Source organism: Gymnoscopelus braueri (genome assembly GCF_963280865.1).
Source record: "Gymnoscopelus braueri genome assembly, chromosome: 11".
In the NCBI taxonomy this organism is placed as follows: domain Eukaryota; kingdom Metazoa; phylum Chordata; class Actinopteri; order Myctophiformes; family Myctophidae; genus Gymnoscopelus; species Gymnoscopelus braueri.
Genome location: NC_137613.1, coordinates 1,426,265 through 1,443,475, shown reverse-complemented (window position 1 = coordinate 1,443,475; position 17,211 = coordinate 1,426,265). Strand labels below are relative to the sequence as shown.

The 17,211-nt window shown below is 42.3% G+C and overlaps 1 protein-coding gene across 1 annotated transcript in view; it reads right to left on the bottom strand.

Annotated features, from left to right (window-relative positions):
* Positions 1-17,211, bottom strand: part of LOC308094997 (DNA topoisomerase 2-beta-like) — a 96,088-nt gene that overhangs the window by 64,816 nt on the left and 14,061 nt on the right. The window contains 5 exon segments of the mRNA XM_080441846.1: positions 2,333-2,506; positions 4,280-4,492; positions 6,322-6,419; positions 7,463-7,608; positions 12,554-12,617. Coding sequence (XP_080297972.1) covers positions 2,333-2,506; positions 4,280-4,492; positions 6,322-6,419; positions 7,463-7,608; positions 12,554-12,617 — 695 coding nt within the window.

Sequence of the window (17,211 nt, the reverse complement as noted above, 5' to 3'; positions counted from 1 at the left end):
ACTGTTACAGTACACTATGTGATCAATATGTCTGCCCCCCTGTGGAGGAGTTAGGAAACACACTCTGTTACAGTACACTATGTGATCAATATGTCTGCCCCCCTGTGGAGGAGTCAGGAAACACACTCTGTTACAGTACACTATGTGATCAATATGTCTGCCCCCCTGTGGAGGAGTCAGGAAACACACTCTGTTACAGTACACTATGTGATCAATATGTCTATATGTCTGCCCCCCTGTGGAGGAGTTAGGAAACACACTGTTACAGTACACTATGTGATCAATATGTCTGCCCCCCTGTGGAGGAGTTAGGAAACACACTATGTTACAGTACACTATGTGATCAATATGTCTGCCCCCCTGTGGAGGAGTTAGGAAACACACTATGTTACAGTACACTATGTGATCAATATGTCTGCCCCCCTGTGGAGGAGTTAGGAAACACACTGTTACAGTACACTATGTGATCAATATGTCTGCCCCCCTGTGGAGGAGTCAGGAAACACACTGTTACAGTACACTATGTGATCAATATGTCTGCCCCCCTGTGGAGGAGTTAGGAAACACACTGTTACAGTACACTATGTGATCAATATGTCTGCCCCCTTGTGGAGGAGTTAGGAAACACACTGTTACAGTACACTATGTGATCAATATGTCTGCCCCCCTGTGGAGGAGTTAGGAAACACACTGTTACAATACACTATGTGATCAATATGTCTGCCCCCCTGTGGAGGAGTTAGGAAACACACTATGTTACAGTACACTATGTGATCAATATGTCTGCCCCCCTGTGGAGGAGTCAGGAAACACACTCTGTTACAGTACACTATGTGATCAATCACCTAATCAATATGTCTGCCCCTGTAGGAGCAACACGTTGACAAAAGGACAGAAGACATGTGGGACTAAAGGACAGAAGACATGTGGGACCAACGCTGTGAACTAACACATGTCTTATATGGTTTTGCTGTTGATAATCTCAGCCTCTGATTTACTAATAAAGAATGTTTTAAAACAAGACATCACGGGGTGAGTAAACCATAGAAATAAAGCATTTCTATTGCTTTAATCCATTTAAAGGGATACTTCACTTTCACATAAAATAAACATTAAAAAAAAATATTTTAAAAAAATGAAAGAAGTTATGGCAAAATAAAGGCCCCCTCACACATTAGTAGGACACTCTAATGCGTGAGGGGGCCATGAATTTTCCATTACTTTTTTCATTTATTTTTAATATATTTTTTAAATGTTTCCCTGACCCGAAAGTGAAGTATCCCTTTAAAACTGGGAGCACATCTGTCTAACCACTTAAATCATTATTTTATACTTTGCTATTCAATATAAAAAATTGCAAATCTTTAAATACATATATTTTTAAAGCAAACATTTTTAACTAAAATTCTTTGCATCTGGGGGGTCCCTGAAACAACACATTTTGAGATGGGGGTCCGTGGCCAAATACATACAGTATCTAAAAATGTTTTCTAAATCCTAACAGTGTGTTGCTATATGTGCTCCAACTTTTTCCCAAAATGATATGTATTTGGCCGCGGACCCCCATCTCAAAATGTTGTTCCAGGGACCCCCCAGAAGCAAAGATTTAAGTTACAAATGTTCACTTTAAAAATATATATATTCAAAGATTTGCACACATTTTCAGGATTTTTCAAAAAATAACAGATCTACAAGCTCATAGCACGGCACTCTGTGCCGCGCTATGTGCTTGTAGATCTGTTATTTTTGAATAGCCCAAAGAAATCTTAAATGTCACAGATGCGTTCCTTCTTAAAGGTTTAATGACATTCACTTTTACACCACATTCAAAGTCTTTGTCCTGGTCCTTCAAAAGTGTACAAAAAGTTTTAAGTGAAAATTCCATTCCAGTGATCCATGGCAGGTGTTTTTCTCTCACATTTCTAAAGCCTTTTCAACTGCAATGAAAAAAGAAATCTTTGCCTGCGGGTGTCGCTGGTGAGGGATTTTGCCTGTCAATCATCGCCTCTGCTCCGCCCCCCCCAAAGGAAAGGATAGGGGAGGGGAGGGGCGAGGAGGAGAGTGGGCGGGATTAATCGACTGTGACCTCGCTGTCGAAGGGCCAAGCTCAGATTACTTTTCAGCCTAATTATTCAGAAAACCCCAGACCACAGAATATCCACTGAATGTTCTAAGTTCAGTTTTTTTGGGTGTAATTGAGGTCATAAAACCCCAAATAAAACATTGAAAATAAAAAAAGTTAAAATGAATGTCATGATACCTTTAATGTATTAACAGCAGTTCTAGCACACATAAATAACGTTTCACTGTGACGTTAAGCGGTCGCTCAGACCTTGGTGGTGGCGATGCTGTTGACGAAGCTGATCTGCTGGAAGCCCTTCTCGCTCATGGTCAGACACACCTCCCACCGCTCGTTAACGGACTCGTTGACCACCTTCAGGGCCACGCCCGTCTCGTCCAGCTTGTCCTTCACGTAGAGGTCCACGTAGCTGCGGAAGCCGGTCACCTGCAGGGGGGCCAAACATGTGTATTTTGGATGAAAGTGGCAAAAAAAAAACACTTGAAAACGTATTTTCTGTTTATTAACTCTTTTACTGCAAGTACCAATAGACGCGTTTTCGAGTCAATTGGTACTTGGTCCCAGGGTTTCCGCTAGGCATTTTTTGGGCCGGCCACCATGGCCGACAGGATTATATTTTACCGGCCAAAGAATACATTTACTGGCCACATATTATAACAAGTAAGACGCACGAACGCGGGAAGCGAACGCAAAAAAATAAAAAAAAATATGAAAAAAAAAGATTTAAAAAAAAAAGTAACCAATAAAAAAATAAAAAATAAAATCCCAAAAAATCTGCGTTAAAAGGAGCATCTTAGAAAAATACAAATTCACAAAAAAAAAACTTTGAATGTTTTTGAATAATTCAACAAAGTGTTTGAAGTGCCTGTTTCACCCACTTCCGGGGGGCGGAGCCACAATCCGAGCCCGAAGTATTTGTTCGTAGACCCCCACTTAGGGGGGGTAGAAAAAGTTTCGGAGCGATTCGGGCACTTTTCATTTAACATGGGGTTTCAATGGGGAGTTTTTAGGAGCCTTCTCCGGGGCGTGGCTTCCGGGGGAAGGGGCGGGCTTAAACGCAACCTTGACAGGTGTGTTCAGTTTTCAAAGACCTTTCATTTGATGTATGGTACGTCTAAATTGGACATTTACTTATGTCAGAGGAGCTGCAGGCAGGCAGTGCACACAGACACACACGCACACACACACACACTCACAAGCCGAGCACGGTTTAACGTCACATGCGTGTTTGCACTGCATACATGCACCAACCAACTGATCATTACACCTCGTTACGTTAGAGCTGCGCTTCTTTCCACTTTATCACAGATGCAATCTGTTCCTGTTTATATAGATAACTAAATTATATGATCTACTATATCATGCAGAGATGTCGCTTGCCAAAAATGAAATCAATAAAGTGGGCATGAGTGAACTGCTGCGCTATTCCCCAAAAAAATGATATATATTTTGGGCTTTACATCGATTCTCATTCAACCTTGATATGCAAAAAGTAGGTTTTGTTAATTATATATGTCATGATATATGTGGCCTTGCGCGAGGTTGATTACTTGGCTCTATAGTTGCCTGCTGCAATCAGTGTCATCAGCTTTCACCAACTTTCACCACTTTATCCATTGCAGACAGACAGTCACTGTGCTTTGCATAATTTCCACGACCCACACGTGTTCGGGTCCCTTTATCGACTATTGGGTCCGGCTTGGTTCAGATTCTATCACCTGGGAAAATCCCGGTTCTGTTTATCAACACCCGAGCGAACCACCAGCGCTGATCAGGAGGAGACACAGCTGTGTTCCTCAGCTGTGTTGTGGCGTATCAAAAATAGCAGACATACAAGCTCACAACGCGGCGCGTCGCGACGTGCTGTGAGCTTGCGGCTCTGATATTTCCAACGTGCGACACCATCGTATAACGAATAGGCTCGATGCAGCGCACAACAGCAGCAACAGGCTGTCGGAATTAAACCACACAGTCAGATCATGATAAACACTTTGAATGATTATGATTTTAATGGTTGTAGCCAACTACTTTATCCAAATAATAATATTAATGATCGGCTTAAATGATCAAATAGAGAGAGACAGGGCCTGTTACTAAACAAACACTCTAGATCAGTGGTTCTCAACCAGTGGTCCGGGGATCACTGGTTGAGTTGAAGTGGTTCATGTGGTTAAAGTACTGTACATAGATGAGTCTTACTGGTAGCTTCTTGCCGTTGAGCATGACTTTGACGCCCTTGCATGAGCCGGCGATGTCGTAGGCTCTGCGCGTCAGCAGAGCCACGATGTCCTTGTCCAGCTTCTCCATGTTGAACTTGGACAGGTCCGGCTGGAATGTGACGCACGTGAAGTCGTCCCCGTCAAAGAACTTGATCCTGGGGTCGGCCGTCTTGGTCATGTTGTTCTGCCAGGTCTGAAGGACAGAGAGAACGACTACTTTATGACATGACTCTGAGCCACTGAGAACACACGGCTATACCACCCTCTGCCATACACTTCCCTTGTCAATAAAGAATATAATATTCATATTACAATATTCATTATTCAGCCATGAATTGCCAAAACCAACTTATAGTCGAGTTAGATGAAGATTCGCCATGCTTGAAACGCGAAAAAATCATTACATCATTTCCGGGTTGCGCGTTACGTAATGTTTTGTCTGGGTGGCCTCTAAGTGGAGAGGGCCAACCTTTCAGTAGCACCGGCTCACAGAGCTGAGAGAGACATCACATGATTGGCCCCATATGCGGCAGGTGAGCCTGACGATTGGGAAGGCTAGGATATCTGGCTTGAGGCTGGGGGGGGTCGACCGCGCGCGGCCGTGGAAAATTGCGGTAGAGTGTCTGCTATCTGTGCGCCGGTTGTGGTGGGCCGGTCTGGGCCAAAATGCCAGGGCCGAATTTTGGTCCCAGTCCGGCCCTAGTCTAGGGCAGTGGTTCTCAAAGATCCAGGGACCCCCAGGGGTCCGTGAGAAGGGTTTCAGGGGGTCCTCAGCTAAAATGAGTTCAGACTTAACTCTCTCAGTGCCAATGAAAAAAAGAAATTATTGCGAACCATGCCAACTTTTTTCTTTTTTTTTTTCTAAGTAAAGAAAAAGTGCTTAGGAAGCGAGATACAGCCTTTTTCAGTTATAGGTTAAACAAAGAGTGGATGGAGCTGCAAATCTTCAGATAATGATATCTTGGGTTCTGAACACTTTTTTCAAAAAAAAAAAAAACTTTCTTTTTAAACTCGGGATTTCTCGTTCTGGCACTGAGGGTATAACCCTAAAACTCGGGATAACTCGGGGTCTGGCACTGAGAGAGTTAATGTGCGTCTCACCTGTTTGAAGCTGTGTTTATGTTCTTTAGATAGAGAGACATAGAGATAGAGATAGAGAGATAAGGATAAGGATAATCCTTTTTTTAACAGGTCGTTCAGTTAAAGGGATTGTAGGCGATTCAGAGATAAACAAAGAAAAAAATCCAGCAGTTCGTTTCCCCGACCACCAGGGGGTGTCGCACGGAGGACTTCCATAGAGTAAAAGGAGACTTCTAAACCGTCCATGCCGAATATAGGTTACTTTATTCGGATACAATTCGCGGAACTGCCCGCCCCTGCCGGTTCTCTGAATTTTTAAATGGGCTCTTTCATGACAAATTGACCACATATATGAAGTTAAACAACTAAATTCTATCCAAACGCTGTCTGAAAAGTAAATTATGTGCATCAAAAACGGAGTTTGAGAGCATTTTAAAACCGAAAGTAAAAAGTCCACACGGACACGGACGCGCACATGCGTGCGTGAATTTACGCACCGGATACCCGGATGTGTAACCTAAATAGTATGGAAAATACGGATTTCAGAAAGAGGAGTGTTTTTCAATGCAGGAAAACACCCCAGCATCATTATATAGTGGCTGATAGAGGGGAAAAAATGCAAAATATATATATAGAGGTATTTTTCAAATATAGGCTTAATGTTGCCAACTATACCTTTAAGTCCTTGCGGTCTTGTTTACAATGAGAACCTGTGAGCAATTAGGGGTTAAGAGTCTTGCTCAGGGACAGATATCATTTCATCGACACATATGCTGACCTGGCCTGGATTCGAACCTGGGGCAACCAGGGCCTCTGGCTCCCTAGGCGGGCTCACTAACCACTCAGCTATGGCTGCCCCCAAGAGAGACTCACCTGTTTGAAGCTGTGTTTATGTTCTTTAGATAGAGAGACATAGAGATAGATAGAGAGAGAGAGACTCACCTGTTTGAAGCTGTGTTTATATTCTTTACAGGCCGTCTCCACGGTGAACTTTGTACTGAAGATGTTACAGAGTTTAGCGCCGTAGCCGTTCCTGCCACCTGGGGGCGACAAAGAGTTAAATTAATGCATAAAGCCATTGAGACCAGCTATTCAAGAAATAGCAGATCTACAAGCTCATAGCGTGGCATCTTGTAGATCTGCAAAAAAAACATGTTTTCGTTGAATATATATACATATATATCTTTTTTTTTAAAGCAAAACATTTAAAGGTAGGGTAAGTGATATTTTTTGGTTAAAACAAAAAGTATTTTGTTAAAAGGTTAAAATACTATATTCTGATAGTAATCATTGCTATGGAGTGTTTTTTCAGTAACAGATGTCTCCCTGTCTCTCCAGCTCTTTAATAAACAGAAAATACATTTTCGGTAGGTGTCAAAATCTCAGCCAATCAGGAGAAAATACCCATTTTTAAGCTTAATTTGTATAGTGTTCCAGTTCCAATTTTGTCTGCTCATTTCTTAGTGTCATCACTTCCAATTTCACTTGTTTAATCTGTATCCTGATTGAGTTCTCTGTCCTGGTTGGATAAAATTGGAAATGAAACTGAAACTGAAACGAAAATGCATTTTCTGTTTAATAAAGAGGTGGAGAGACAAGGAGACTCCTAATACTGAACAAACACTCTATAGCAATGAGTACTATCAGAATATAGAGCTATTTAACACTTATTTTAACCAACGCAAATCACTTACCCTACCTTTAACTCAAATCTTCTGGGGGATTCCACAAATGTCAAAATCTTAACAGTTTTCTGAAAAAGGTATGTTACTATAATATCATCAGTGGTTCTCAAACCATTTTCATGTCGAGGACCCCGAAAATTATGTATTTGGCCACGGACCCCCCCCCCCGATATTTTGTTCCAGGGACCCCCCAGGAGCAAAGATTTGAGTTAAACATGTTCGCTTTAAAAATATATACTCAAAGATTTGCACACATTTTCCATGTCACTGGTAGACGGGTTTCTGAGCTGTCCAAGTCCCCATAGTAACACCTCTGAGAGTGAGTGGGGTGGAGATGGTGCCTTATCTTATAATCAGGATTATTACATGAAGAGAAGCTTGAATATATGGGTTCTTACCTGTGACCTTCTTCTCATCATCATCATAGTTGCTGGAGGTCAGGAGGTGTCCAAAGATCAGAGCTGGGACGTACATCTTCTCATCCTTGTGCTCCACCACAGGGATGCCTTTACCGTTGTTCCAGATGGAGATGGTGTTGGACTCCCTGAGGAGAGGAGGAGGAGAGGAAGGAGAGGAAGGAGGACAACAGATGATTTACAGAAGCTGTGGGATCTCCTCACAGACACATCTGGGTCACTGACTTTAACCCATTAAGACCTGAGGCGATACTTAAAAATGTTTTCTAAATCCTAACAGTTTTTTGAAAAAATAAAAAATAAAATCATCAGTCACTGGATGGATGGAGAGATAAGGCATTATCTATACCTCGCCGTACGACAGTGTCGTACCTGGACGATAGCTGATCTACAAGCTCACAAGTCTCGTATGTGGGCTATTTGTTTTATTATGTGTGTTTCTTTTGTTTGCTTACATGTATAAATCTTCACAAATAGAAACTTTAATCAGATCAAGTTCTTCAAATTGATTAGAAAATCTTTTTTTCTTTTTTAAATATATATTTTGAAGCTGTTTGCCTATAGGATAGTAGAGCACAGTAGTAGAGAGACGGGAACAGGGGAGAGAGGCGGCGAGAGACATGCAATAAAATGTGGCCCCCAATCTTTGCACTTTTTCACAAAACTATGGATCAAACATCTGTAAATCTGTGTTCTAGGACCATCCAAAATCACTATCAGACCCGACACCTCTGGCATGGGTCGGGCTCTAAATCTGGGGTCTTCAACAGGGGGTCCGGGACCCCTAGGGGGTCCTCAGAGTTACTACAGGGGGTCCGCCAAATCTTTGTGTTTTTTTTACCTTAACCACTTGAACCCTACCATCCCTTTTCTGAGAACTTTAGCCCAAAAAATAGCAGATCTACAAGCTCACAACGCCTCGCAGCGCGAGGCGTTGTGAGCTTGTAGATCTGCTATATTTTGGCAAAGAGGTGTTTGGTGTAGAGGGAAAAAAAGAGCAGACCAAGTAAACAAAAAAGTTCAATCTGAAACACAATATATAGAGGGGGTCCCTGCTTCATCTCTCTCTCAGCTAGGGGGTCCTTGGCCTGAACACGTTGAAGACCCCTCTGCTCTAAATAAAAGCATGTTAACGTCAGTGAGTGGCCTAGTGGAGTGTAACAAGGACATGGAGCCGTTTCAGCAGTCAGATGAGGAGGTACAGTTTGTTTCAGCAGTCAGATGAGGAGGTACAGTTTGTTTCAGCGGTCAGATGAGGAGGTACAGTTTGTTTCAGCGGTCAGATGAGGAGGTACAGTTTGTTTCAGCGGTCAGATGAGGAGGTACAGTTTGTTTCAGCGGTCAGATGAGGAGGTACAGTTTGTTTCAGCGGTCAGATGAGGAGGTACAGTTTGTTTCAGCGGTCAGATGAGGAGGTACAGTTTGTTTCAGCAGTCAGATGAGGAGGTACAGTGTGTTTCAGCAGTCAGATGAGGAGGTACAGTTTGTTTCAGCGGTCAGATGAGGAGGTACAGTTTGTTTCAGCAGTCAGATGAGGAGGTACAGTTTGTTTCAGCGGTCAGATGAGGAGGTACAGTTTGTTTCAGCAGTCAGATGAGGAGGTACAGTTTGTTTCAGCGGTCAGATGAGGAGGTACAGTTTGTTTCAGCGGTCAGATGAGGAGGTACAGTGTGTTTCAGCAGTCAGATGAGGAGGTACAGTTTGTTTCAGCGGTCAGATGAGGAGGTACAGTTTGTTTCAGCAGTCAGATGAGGTACAGTTTGTTTCAGCGGTCAGATGAGGAGGTACAGTTTGTTTCAGCAGTCAGATGAGGAGGTACAGATTGTTTCAGCAGTCAGATGAGGAGGTACAGTGTGTTTCAGCAGTCAGATGAGGAGGTACAGTTTGTTTCAGCAGTCAGATGAGGAGGTACAGTTTGTTTCAGCAGTCAGATGAGGAGGTACAGTGTGTTTCAGCAGTCAGATGAGGAGGTACAGTTTGTTTCAGCAGTCAGATGAGGAGGTACAGTTTGTTTCAGCGGTCAGATGAGGAGGTACAGATTGTTTCAGCGGTCAGATGAGGAGGTACAGTTTGTTTCAGCGGTCAGATGAGGAGGTACAGTTTGTTTCAGCAGTCAGATGAGGAGGTACAGTTTGTTTCAGCGGTCAGATGAGGAGGTACAGATTGTTTCAGCGGTCAGATGAGGAGGTACAGTTTGTTTCAGCGGTCAGATGAGGAGGTACAGTTTGTTTCAGCAGTCAGATGAGGAGGTACAGTTTGTTTCAGCGGTCAGATGAGGAGGTACAGTGTGTTTCAGCAGTCAGATGAGGAGGTACAGATTGTTTCAGCAGTCAGATGAGGAGGTACAGTTTGTTTCAGCGGTCAGATGAGGAGGTACAGTTTGTTTCAGCAGTCAGATGAGGAGGTACAGATTGTTTCAGCAGTCAGATGAGGAGGTACAGTTTGTTTCAGCGGTCAGATGAGGAGGTACAGTTTGTTTCAGCAGTCAGATGAGGAGGTACAGTGTGTTTCAGCAGTCAGATGAGGAGGTACAGTTTGTTTCAGCGGTCAGATGAGGAGGTACAGTTTGTTTCAGCGGTCAGATGAGGAGGTACAGTTTGTTTCAGCGGTCAGATGAGGAGGTACAGTTTGTTTCAGCAGTCAGATGAGGAGGTACAGTTTGTTTCAGCGGTCAGATGAGGAGGTACAGTTTGTTTCAGCGGTCAGATGAGGAGGTACAGTTTGTTTCAGCGGTCAGATGAGGAGGTACAGTTTGTTTCAGCAGTCAGATGAGGAGGTACAGTTTGTTTCAGCAGTCAGATGAGGAGGTACAGTTTGTTTCAGCAGTCAGATGAGGAGGTACAGTTTGTTTCAGCAGTCAGATGAGGAGGTACAGTTTGTTTCAGCAGTCAGATGAGGAGGTACAGTTTGTTTCAGCAGTCAGATGAGGAGGTACAGTTTGTTTCAGCGGTCAGATGAGGTACAGTTTGTTTCAGCGGTCAGATGAGGAGGTACAGTGTGTTTCAGCAGTCAGATGAGGAGGTACAGTTTGTTTCAGCGGTCAGAGGAGGTACAGTGTGTTTCAGCGGTCAGATGAGGAGGTACAGTTTGTTTCAGCAGTCAGATGAGGAGGTACAGTGTGTTTCAGCGGTCAGATGAGGAGGTACAGTTTGTTTCAGCGGTCAGATGAGGAGGTACAGTTTGTTTCAGCAGTCAGATGAGGAGGTACAGTTTGTTTCAGCAGTCAGATGAGGAGGTACAGTTTGTTTCAGCAGTCAGATGAGGAGGTACAGTTTGTTTCAGCGGTCAGATGAGGAGGTACAGTTTGTTTCAGCGGTCAGATGAGGAGGTACAGTTTGTTTCAGCGGTCAGATGAGGAGGTACAGTTTGTTTCAGCGGTCAGATGAGGAGGTACAGTTTGTTTCAGCGGTCAGATGAGGAGGTACAGTTTGTTTCAGCAGTCTGATGAGGAGGTACAGTTTGTTTCAGCAGTCAGATGAGGAGGTACAGTTTGTTTCAGCAGTCAGATGAGGAGGTACAGTTTGTTTCAGCAGTCAGATGAGGAGGTACAGTTTGTTTCAGCAGTCAGATGAGGAGGTACAGTTTGTTTCAGCAGTCAGATGAGGAGGTACAGTTTGTTTCAGCAGTCAGATGAGGAGGTACAGTTTGTTTCAGCGGTCAGATGAGGTACAGTTTGTTTCAGCGGTCAGATGAGGAGGTACAGTGTGTTTCAGCAGTCAGATGAGGAGGTACAGTTTGTTTCAGCGGTCAGAGGAGGTACAGTGTGTTTCAGCAGTCAGATGAGGAGGTACAGTTTGTTTCAGCAGTCAGATGAGGAGGTACAGTGTGTTTCAGCGGTCAGATGAGGAGGTACAGTTTGTTTCAGCGGTCAGATGAGGAGGTACAGTGTGTTTCAGCGGTCAGATGAGGAGGTACAGTTTGTTTCAGCGGTCAGATGAGGAGGTACAGTTTGTTTCAGCAGTCAGATGAGGAGGTACAGTTTGTTTCAGCAGTCAGATGAGGAGGTACAGTTTGTTTCAGCGGTCAGATGAGGAGGTACAGTGTGTTTCAGCGGTCAGATGAGGAGGTACAGTTTGTTTCAGCGGTCAGATGAGGTACAGTTTGTTTCAGCGGTCAGATGAGGAGGTACAGTTTGTTTCAGCAGTCAGATGAGGAGGTACAGTTTGTTTCAGCGGTCAGATGAGGAGGTACAGTTTGTTTCAGCGGTCAGATGAGGAGGTACAGTTTGTTTCAGCAGTCAGATGAGGAGGTACAGTTTGTTTCAGCGGTCAGATGAGGAGGTACAGTTTGTTTCAGCGGTCAAATGAGGAGGTACAGTTTGTTTCAGCAGTCAGATGAGGAGGTACAGTTTGTTTCAGCGGTCAGATGAGGAGGTACAGTTTGTTTCAGCAGTCAGATGAGGAGGTACAGTTTGTTTCAGCGGTCAGATGAGGAGGTACAGTTTGTTTCAGCAGTCAGATGAGGAGGTACAGTTTGTTTCAGCAGTCAGATGAGGAGGTACAGTTTGTTTCAGCGGTCAGATGAGGAGGTACAGTTTGTTTCAGCAGTCAGATGAGGTACAGTTTGTTTCAGCGGTCAGATGAGGAGGTACAGTTTGTTTCAGCAGTCAGATGAGGAGGTACAGTTTGTTTCAGTGGTCAGATGAGGAGGTACAGTTTGTTTCAGCAGTCAGATGAGGAGGTACAGTTTGTTTCAGCGGTCAGATGAGGAGGTAGAGTTTGTTTCAGCAGTCAGATGAGGAGGTACAGTTTGTTTCAGCGGTCAGATGAGGAGGTACAGTTTGTTTCAGCGGTCAGATGAGGAGGTACAGTTTGTTTCAGCGGTCAGATGAGGAGGTACAGTTTGTTTCAGCGGTCAGATGAGGAGGTACAGTTTGTTTCAGCGGTCAGATGAGGAGGTACAGTTTGTTTCAGCGGTCAGATGAGGAGGTACAGTTTGTTTCAGCGGTCAGATGAGGAGGTACAGTTTGTTTTGAACTGTTTGGTTGCTACTATACATGTCTATGAAATGAATACCAAGGACCTCAGCGGAAACAAGTCCTCAAGGACTTTTTTGTCCATATAATATACTCACGGGTCAATGTTGATCTTTATGGTGGACATGTTCTTGTCCCTCTGTTTGTTGTCGGCTGCATTGACTGGAGGATAAAAACACACATTAGAATCAGAACCTACAATACAGTGAAAAGACTCTAATTCTCTACAATCATACAGTCAAGTACATAGCAAGATATTTAGTTGTTTAAGCCATTAAAAAACGGGAGAGAATCCAGGTTTTATAATTCAAAAATAGCAGATCTACAAGCTCGTAGCGCGGCACCGAGTGCCGCGCTACGAGCTTGTAGATCTGCTATTTATCAAAAATCTTGACAATTTGTGCAAATCTTTGAATATACATATGTTTTTTAAAGGGATCATTTTGAACTCAAATCTTTGCTTCTAGGGGTCACAGAACAACATGTCTAGTAGGGGTGGGACTAGGGGTGTGCCGATATATCGTCCCGCGATATATCGCGATACGTTTTCGTGACGACATGTATCGTTTTGAAAGAAAAAAAAATCGTTAAAATTTTCAGCCCCGAGGTGAAAAGGGTGACAACATGCTAGGTGGGACGATATATCGATATCGCGATATATCGCAATACTTTCTCCCGCGATAAAATCGATATGCTGCCGAAAAATATCGATGTAAAAAAAAGTGTGATGATGATTTTTAACTGTTTGGTGCTATTTTATGTGTTTATGAATTGAATACAAGGACCATCGTGATATATCGTTGGTGAAATTTCATGCAATATATCGTGATATCGCAATATATCGAATATCGTGATATTATTGTTATGGAGGGCCTAATATCGCCACAGATATCGTATGGTGAGATACCCATATCGTCCACCCCTAATGTCTAGAGAATACATATCATGTTGGGGGTCCTTGACACTGATATAGCAACCAAACAACAAACATGAAGAAATATGTATTTGGCCGCAGACCCCGCTCTCAAAATAGGCCGTTCCAGGTACCGCCCCCCCCCCCCCCCCCTCTCTTTAAAAGAATATATAATCAAAGATTTGCACAAATTTTCACGATAAAAAAACAAACAGATCTACAAGCTCATAGTGCGACACAGATGCGTTCCCGGTTTGAATGGATTAACCCATTAAGACCTGAGGCGATTCTTAAAAAATGTCTAAATCCTAAAAGTAAAAAATAAATAAAAAATGTCAAGATTTAAAAAAAATAGCAGATCTACAAGCTCATAGCGCGGCACTCGGTGCCGCGCTATGAGCTTGTATATCTGCTATTTTTGAATAGCCAAAGAAATCTAAAGTGACACAGATGCGTTCCAGGTCTTAATGGATGAAGAGAGGGAACGGATCCTCAAGTCATTTTATCGAGTTTCCAATATCGAAAAAAAAGGTCGTCATGGTTGCAAATTGTGCACCAATCACGTTATGCATCATTTACGGTCCTTCGTTCGATGGCGTCGCACGACAAAGATAGCAGATCTACAAGCCCACAATGTGTCACAGATGCAACTGCTTTGGTATAAATATGAAGATAATCATAAATGGGTCTCTTTGTGCTTCAGGGCCTTTAGAGAATAAGCCACACACTTCTAAAGGAGATAAACTTAGGTTGACCTGACAATCCCTTCTTTTCCAAACACAAATACTTCTCTCTATAATAATAATAACACATTAACCCATTAAGACCTGAAGACCATTCTCTCTATAATAACACATTAACCCATTAAGACCTGAAGACCATTCTCTCTATAATAACACATTAACCCATTAAGACCTGAAGACCATTCTCTCTATAATAACACATTAACCCATTAAGACCTGAAGACCATTCTCTCTATAATAACACATTAACCCATTAAGACCTGAAGACCATTCTCTCTATAAGAACACATTAACCCATTAAGACCTGAAGCCCATTCTACAAATGTCTTCTAAATCCCAACAGTTTCTATATCAGTGGTTTCTCACACTTTTTCATGTCAAGAACCCCGTAAAATTATTATGTATTAGGCCGCCGACCGAAGTGTAAAATAATGCTTTTTTTTTTTAGCTCAAATGAAAAAGTGACACAGATACGTTCCAGGTCTTAATGGGATAAATAAACGCGGCTCTAGTCATGGTAACGGTGGAATCCAATCGGACACGGCGGGCCTGTTTGCTTTGCTCCACAGGGGGGGGGGGGGGGGGGGGTTTGTAATGTGACAGATTTGTAAGATGACAACGTTCCCACCGGAGCCTCCTGAGATCTAGTGTGTAATTATAAAGGACACAGTCATCATCTTCACTCACACAGAGAGAGAGAGAGAATTACTCCTACAAACACTTAGAATAAATGTGCCAAGATGCTACAGAGTTATGAACACAGTTCTGAACACAACCCCCTCCTGGTTTTAACACTTTTAGACCGAGAACACATCTGTCATCTTATAGATTTATTTGGGCTATTCAAAAATAGCAGATATACAAGCTCTGAGCTATGAGCTTGTAGATATGCTTTTTTTTTTATATATAAATGTGTGCAAATCTGTGAATATATATATTTTTCAAAGCAAACATTTTTTACTCAAATCTTTGCTTCTGGGGGATTCTACAAATGTCTTCTAAATCCCAACAGTTTCCTGAAACACGTATGTTGCTATAATATCAGTGGTTCTCAAACATGTCAAGGACCCCCAAAATGACATGTATTTGTCCGTGGACCCCCCTCTCACAATATGTTGTTCCAGGGACCCCCAGAAGCAAAGATTTGAGAAAAAAAAAATGTTTGCTTTAAAAAATATAAATATATTCAAAGATTTGCACACATTTTCAAGTATAAAACAGTATAAAAGAATGTTTAAAGTGGTTAAGATCTAAAAATGACACAGATGCGTTCCCTGTCTTAATGGGTTATGTGCAATATGATCCGCAAAAATATCAACTCCAGGGTAATTACACCCGCGGCACCTTATTAACAGCAGCGTCGTTACGGAAAAAAACCTATTGGATCTGCCGTCATTAAATCCCCCGTTGGTTGAGTTCCAACAACATTTGCGACGAGATGAGACGATGCATACTTATCAAAGCAACAAACACAGTATGAACAATCAGTCTGTTTGTGGACGCCGCTGCTTCCTGAGTGGTTCATGTTGTAAGTAACAGGGTTATTGTCATTATGCCCCTGATGTCGTTAACGTTGTAAAAACTCTATATCTGTGATGTGAGGTTTACCACTTGAGTCCATATTTCATACTTTCAAAAATGTTCCAATAGCTAAAATAGCTGATGTACAAGCTCACGACGCTTTTTTTTATGACATACCCACACAGTAGGGACATCAGGTTGAAAGCTTTTATTTAATCTCCTGAGCCAGCGTCAGTTTCATCTCATCATGATTATCGCTAATCGACAAAATGACATATTTTCAACTGAAGCTCTACTCTAGGTATAGGATCTATTATCAATTAAAAAAAAAGAAGTTTTTTTTTCTTCCTGAAAATATATTAATGATGGCTGTGCCAGTAATAAACCGATTCTTCATGTAACCATCATATTTCCCCATGTCAATAAAGCTAATCGTATGTCCGAAAACATAACTTTTCAGTTAATGGATTATAATTTTTTTATTTACATTATTAATAAGGCACTAAGCTGTTGTTATTTCTTTTCACTGGTTAAAATATGTATAAAACCCAAAGACACACTTTAACATTTTCAGAATATTTCAAAAGTACCGTAATTTTCGCACTATAAGCCGCACCTGAATATAAGCCGCAGCAGCTAAATTGAATGATTTGTACATATATAAGCCGCACTGGACTATAAGCCGCGGGTGTAAAATCCATAGATTTAGGAGGTCCCCTAGTGGCCGTTAGCTGTAAAAATCCATAGATAAGCCGCACCGTTATATAAGCCGCAGGGTCGAAAAATGGGGAAAAAGTCGCGGCTTATAGTCCGAAACTTACGGTAAACAGAAATAGCACATCTAAGGCCTAAACCCATTCAATACGGAAACACATCTGTGTCATTATAAGATTTATTTGGCTATTCAAAAATAGCAGATCTACAAGCTCATGAGCTTGTAGATCTGCTATTTTTGAATAATCTTGAAATTGTGTGCAAATAAAGCGAATATTTGTACTCAAATCTTTGCTTCATGGGGGTCCTTGCCAAAGAAATGTTAAAATGACACAGATGTTCCCGGTCTTCACACATCGCGTGCCAGTCGCGTAGATCTACGCAAACCTAAATAACAGCGCAGCGTGCCAGTCGCGTAGATCTACGCGAAGTGGTATTTTTTTTTCTTTTTTTCTCAGTGACACATTTCATTGTAGCACACCCGGATATGGAAATATGGCTCTAAATCTTCCCCTAATCTGCCATTATCTCCGAGTTTTTTTTCTCCTCGCTGAACACTGTTTTACATAAACCGCGACTACTACTGCAAAATGGAATGTCGCCGATTGAAACGGTCTTCTCTGGGCCACTCACACAGCTACCCAGTGTGTCTACAAACAGTTGAACACGCGATCATAAAGGTATTTAGCGAGGTCTGTGGCGAAGTGAAAAAAACAAAAAAACAACAATAAATCGCTGGCACTGGTGAGTACATTATGATATTAAACTCTGCCGTGGAATGTGTTAATAGACAGACAGACACACATGTACACCAGTCTTACAGAGACACAGACAGACAGACAGACAGGCTTTTCATGCCTCAGAA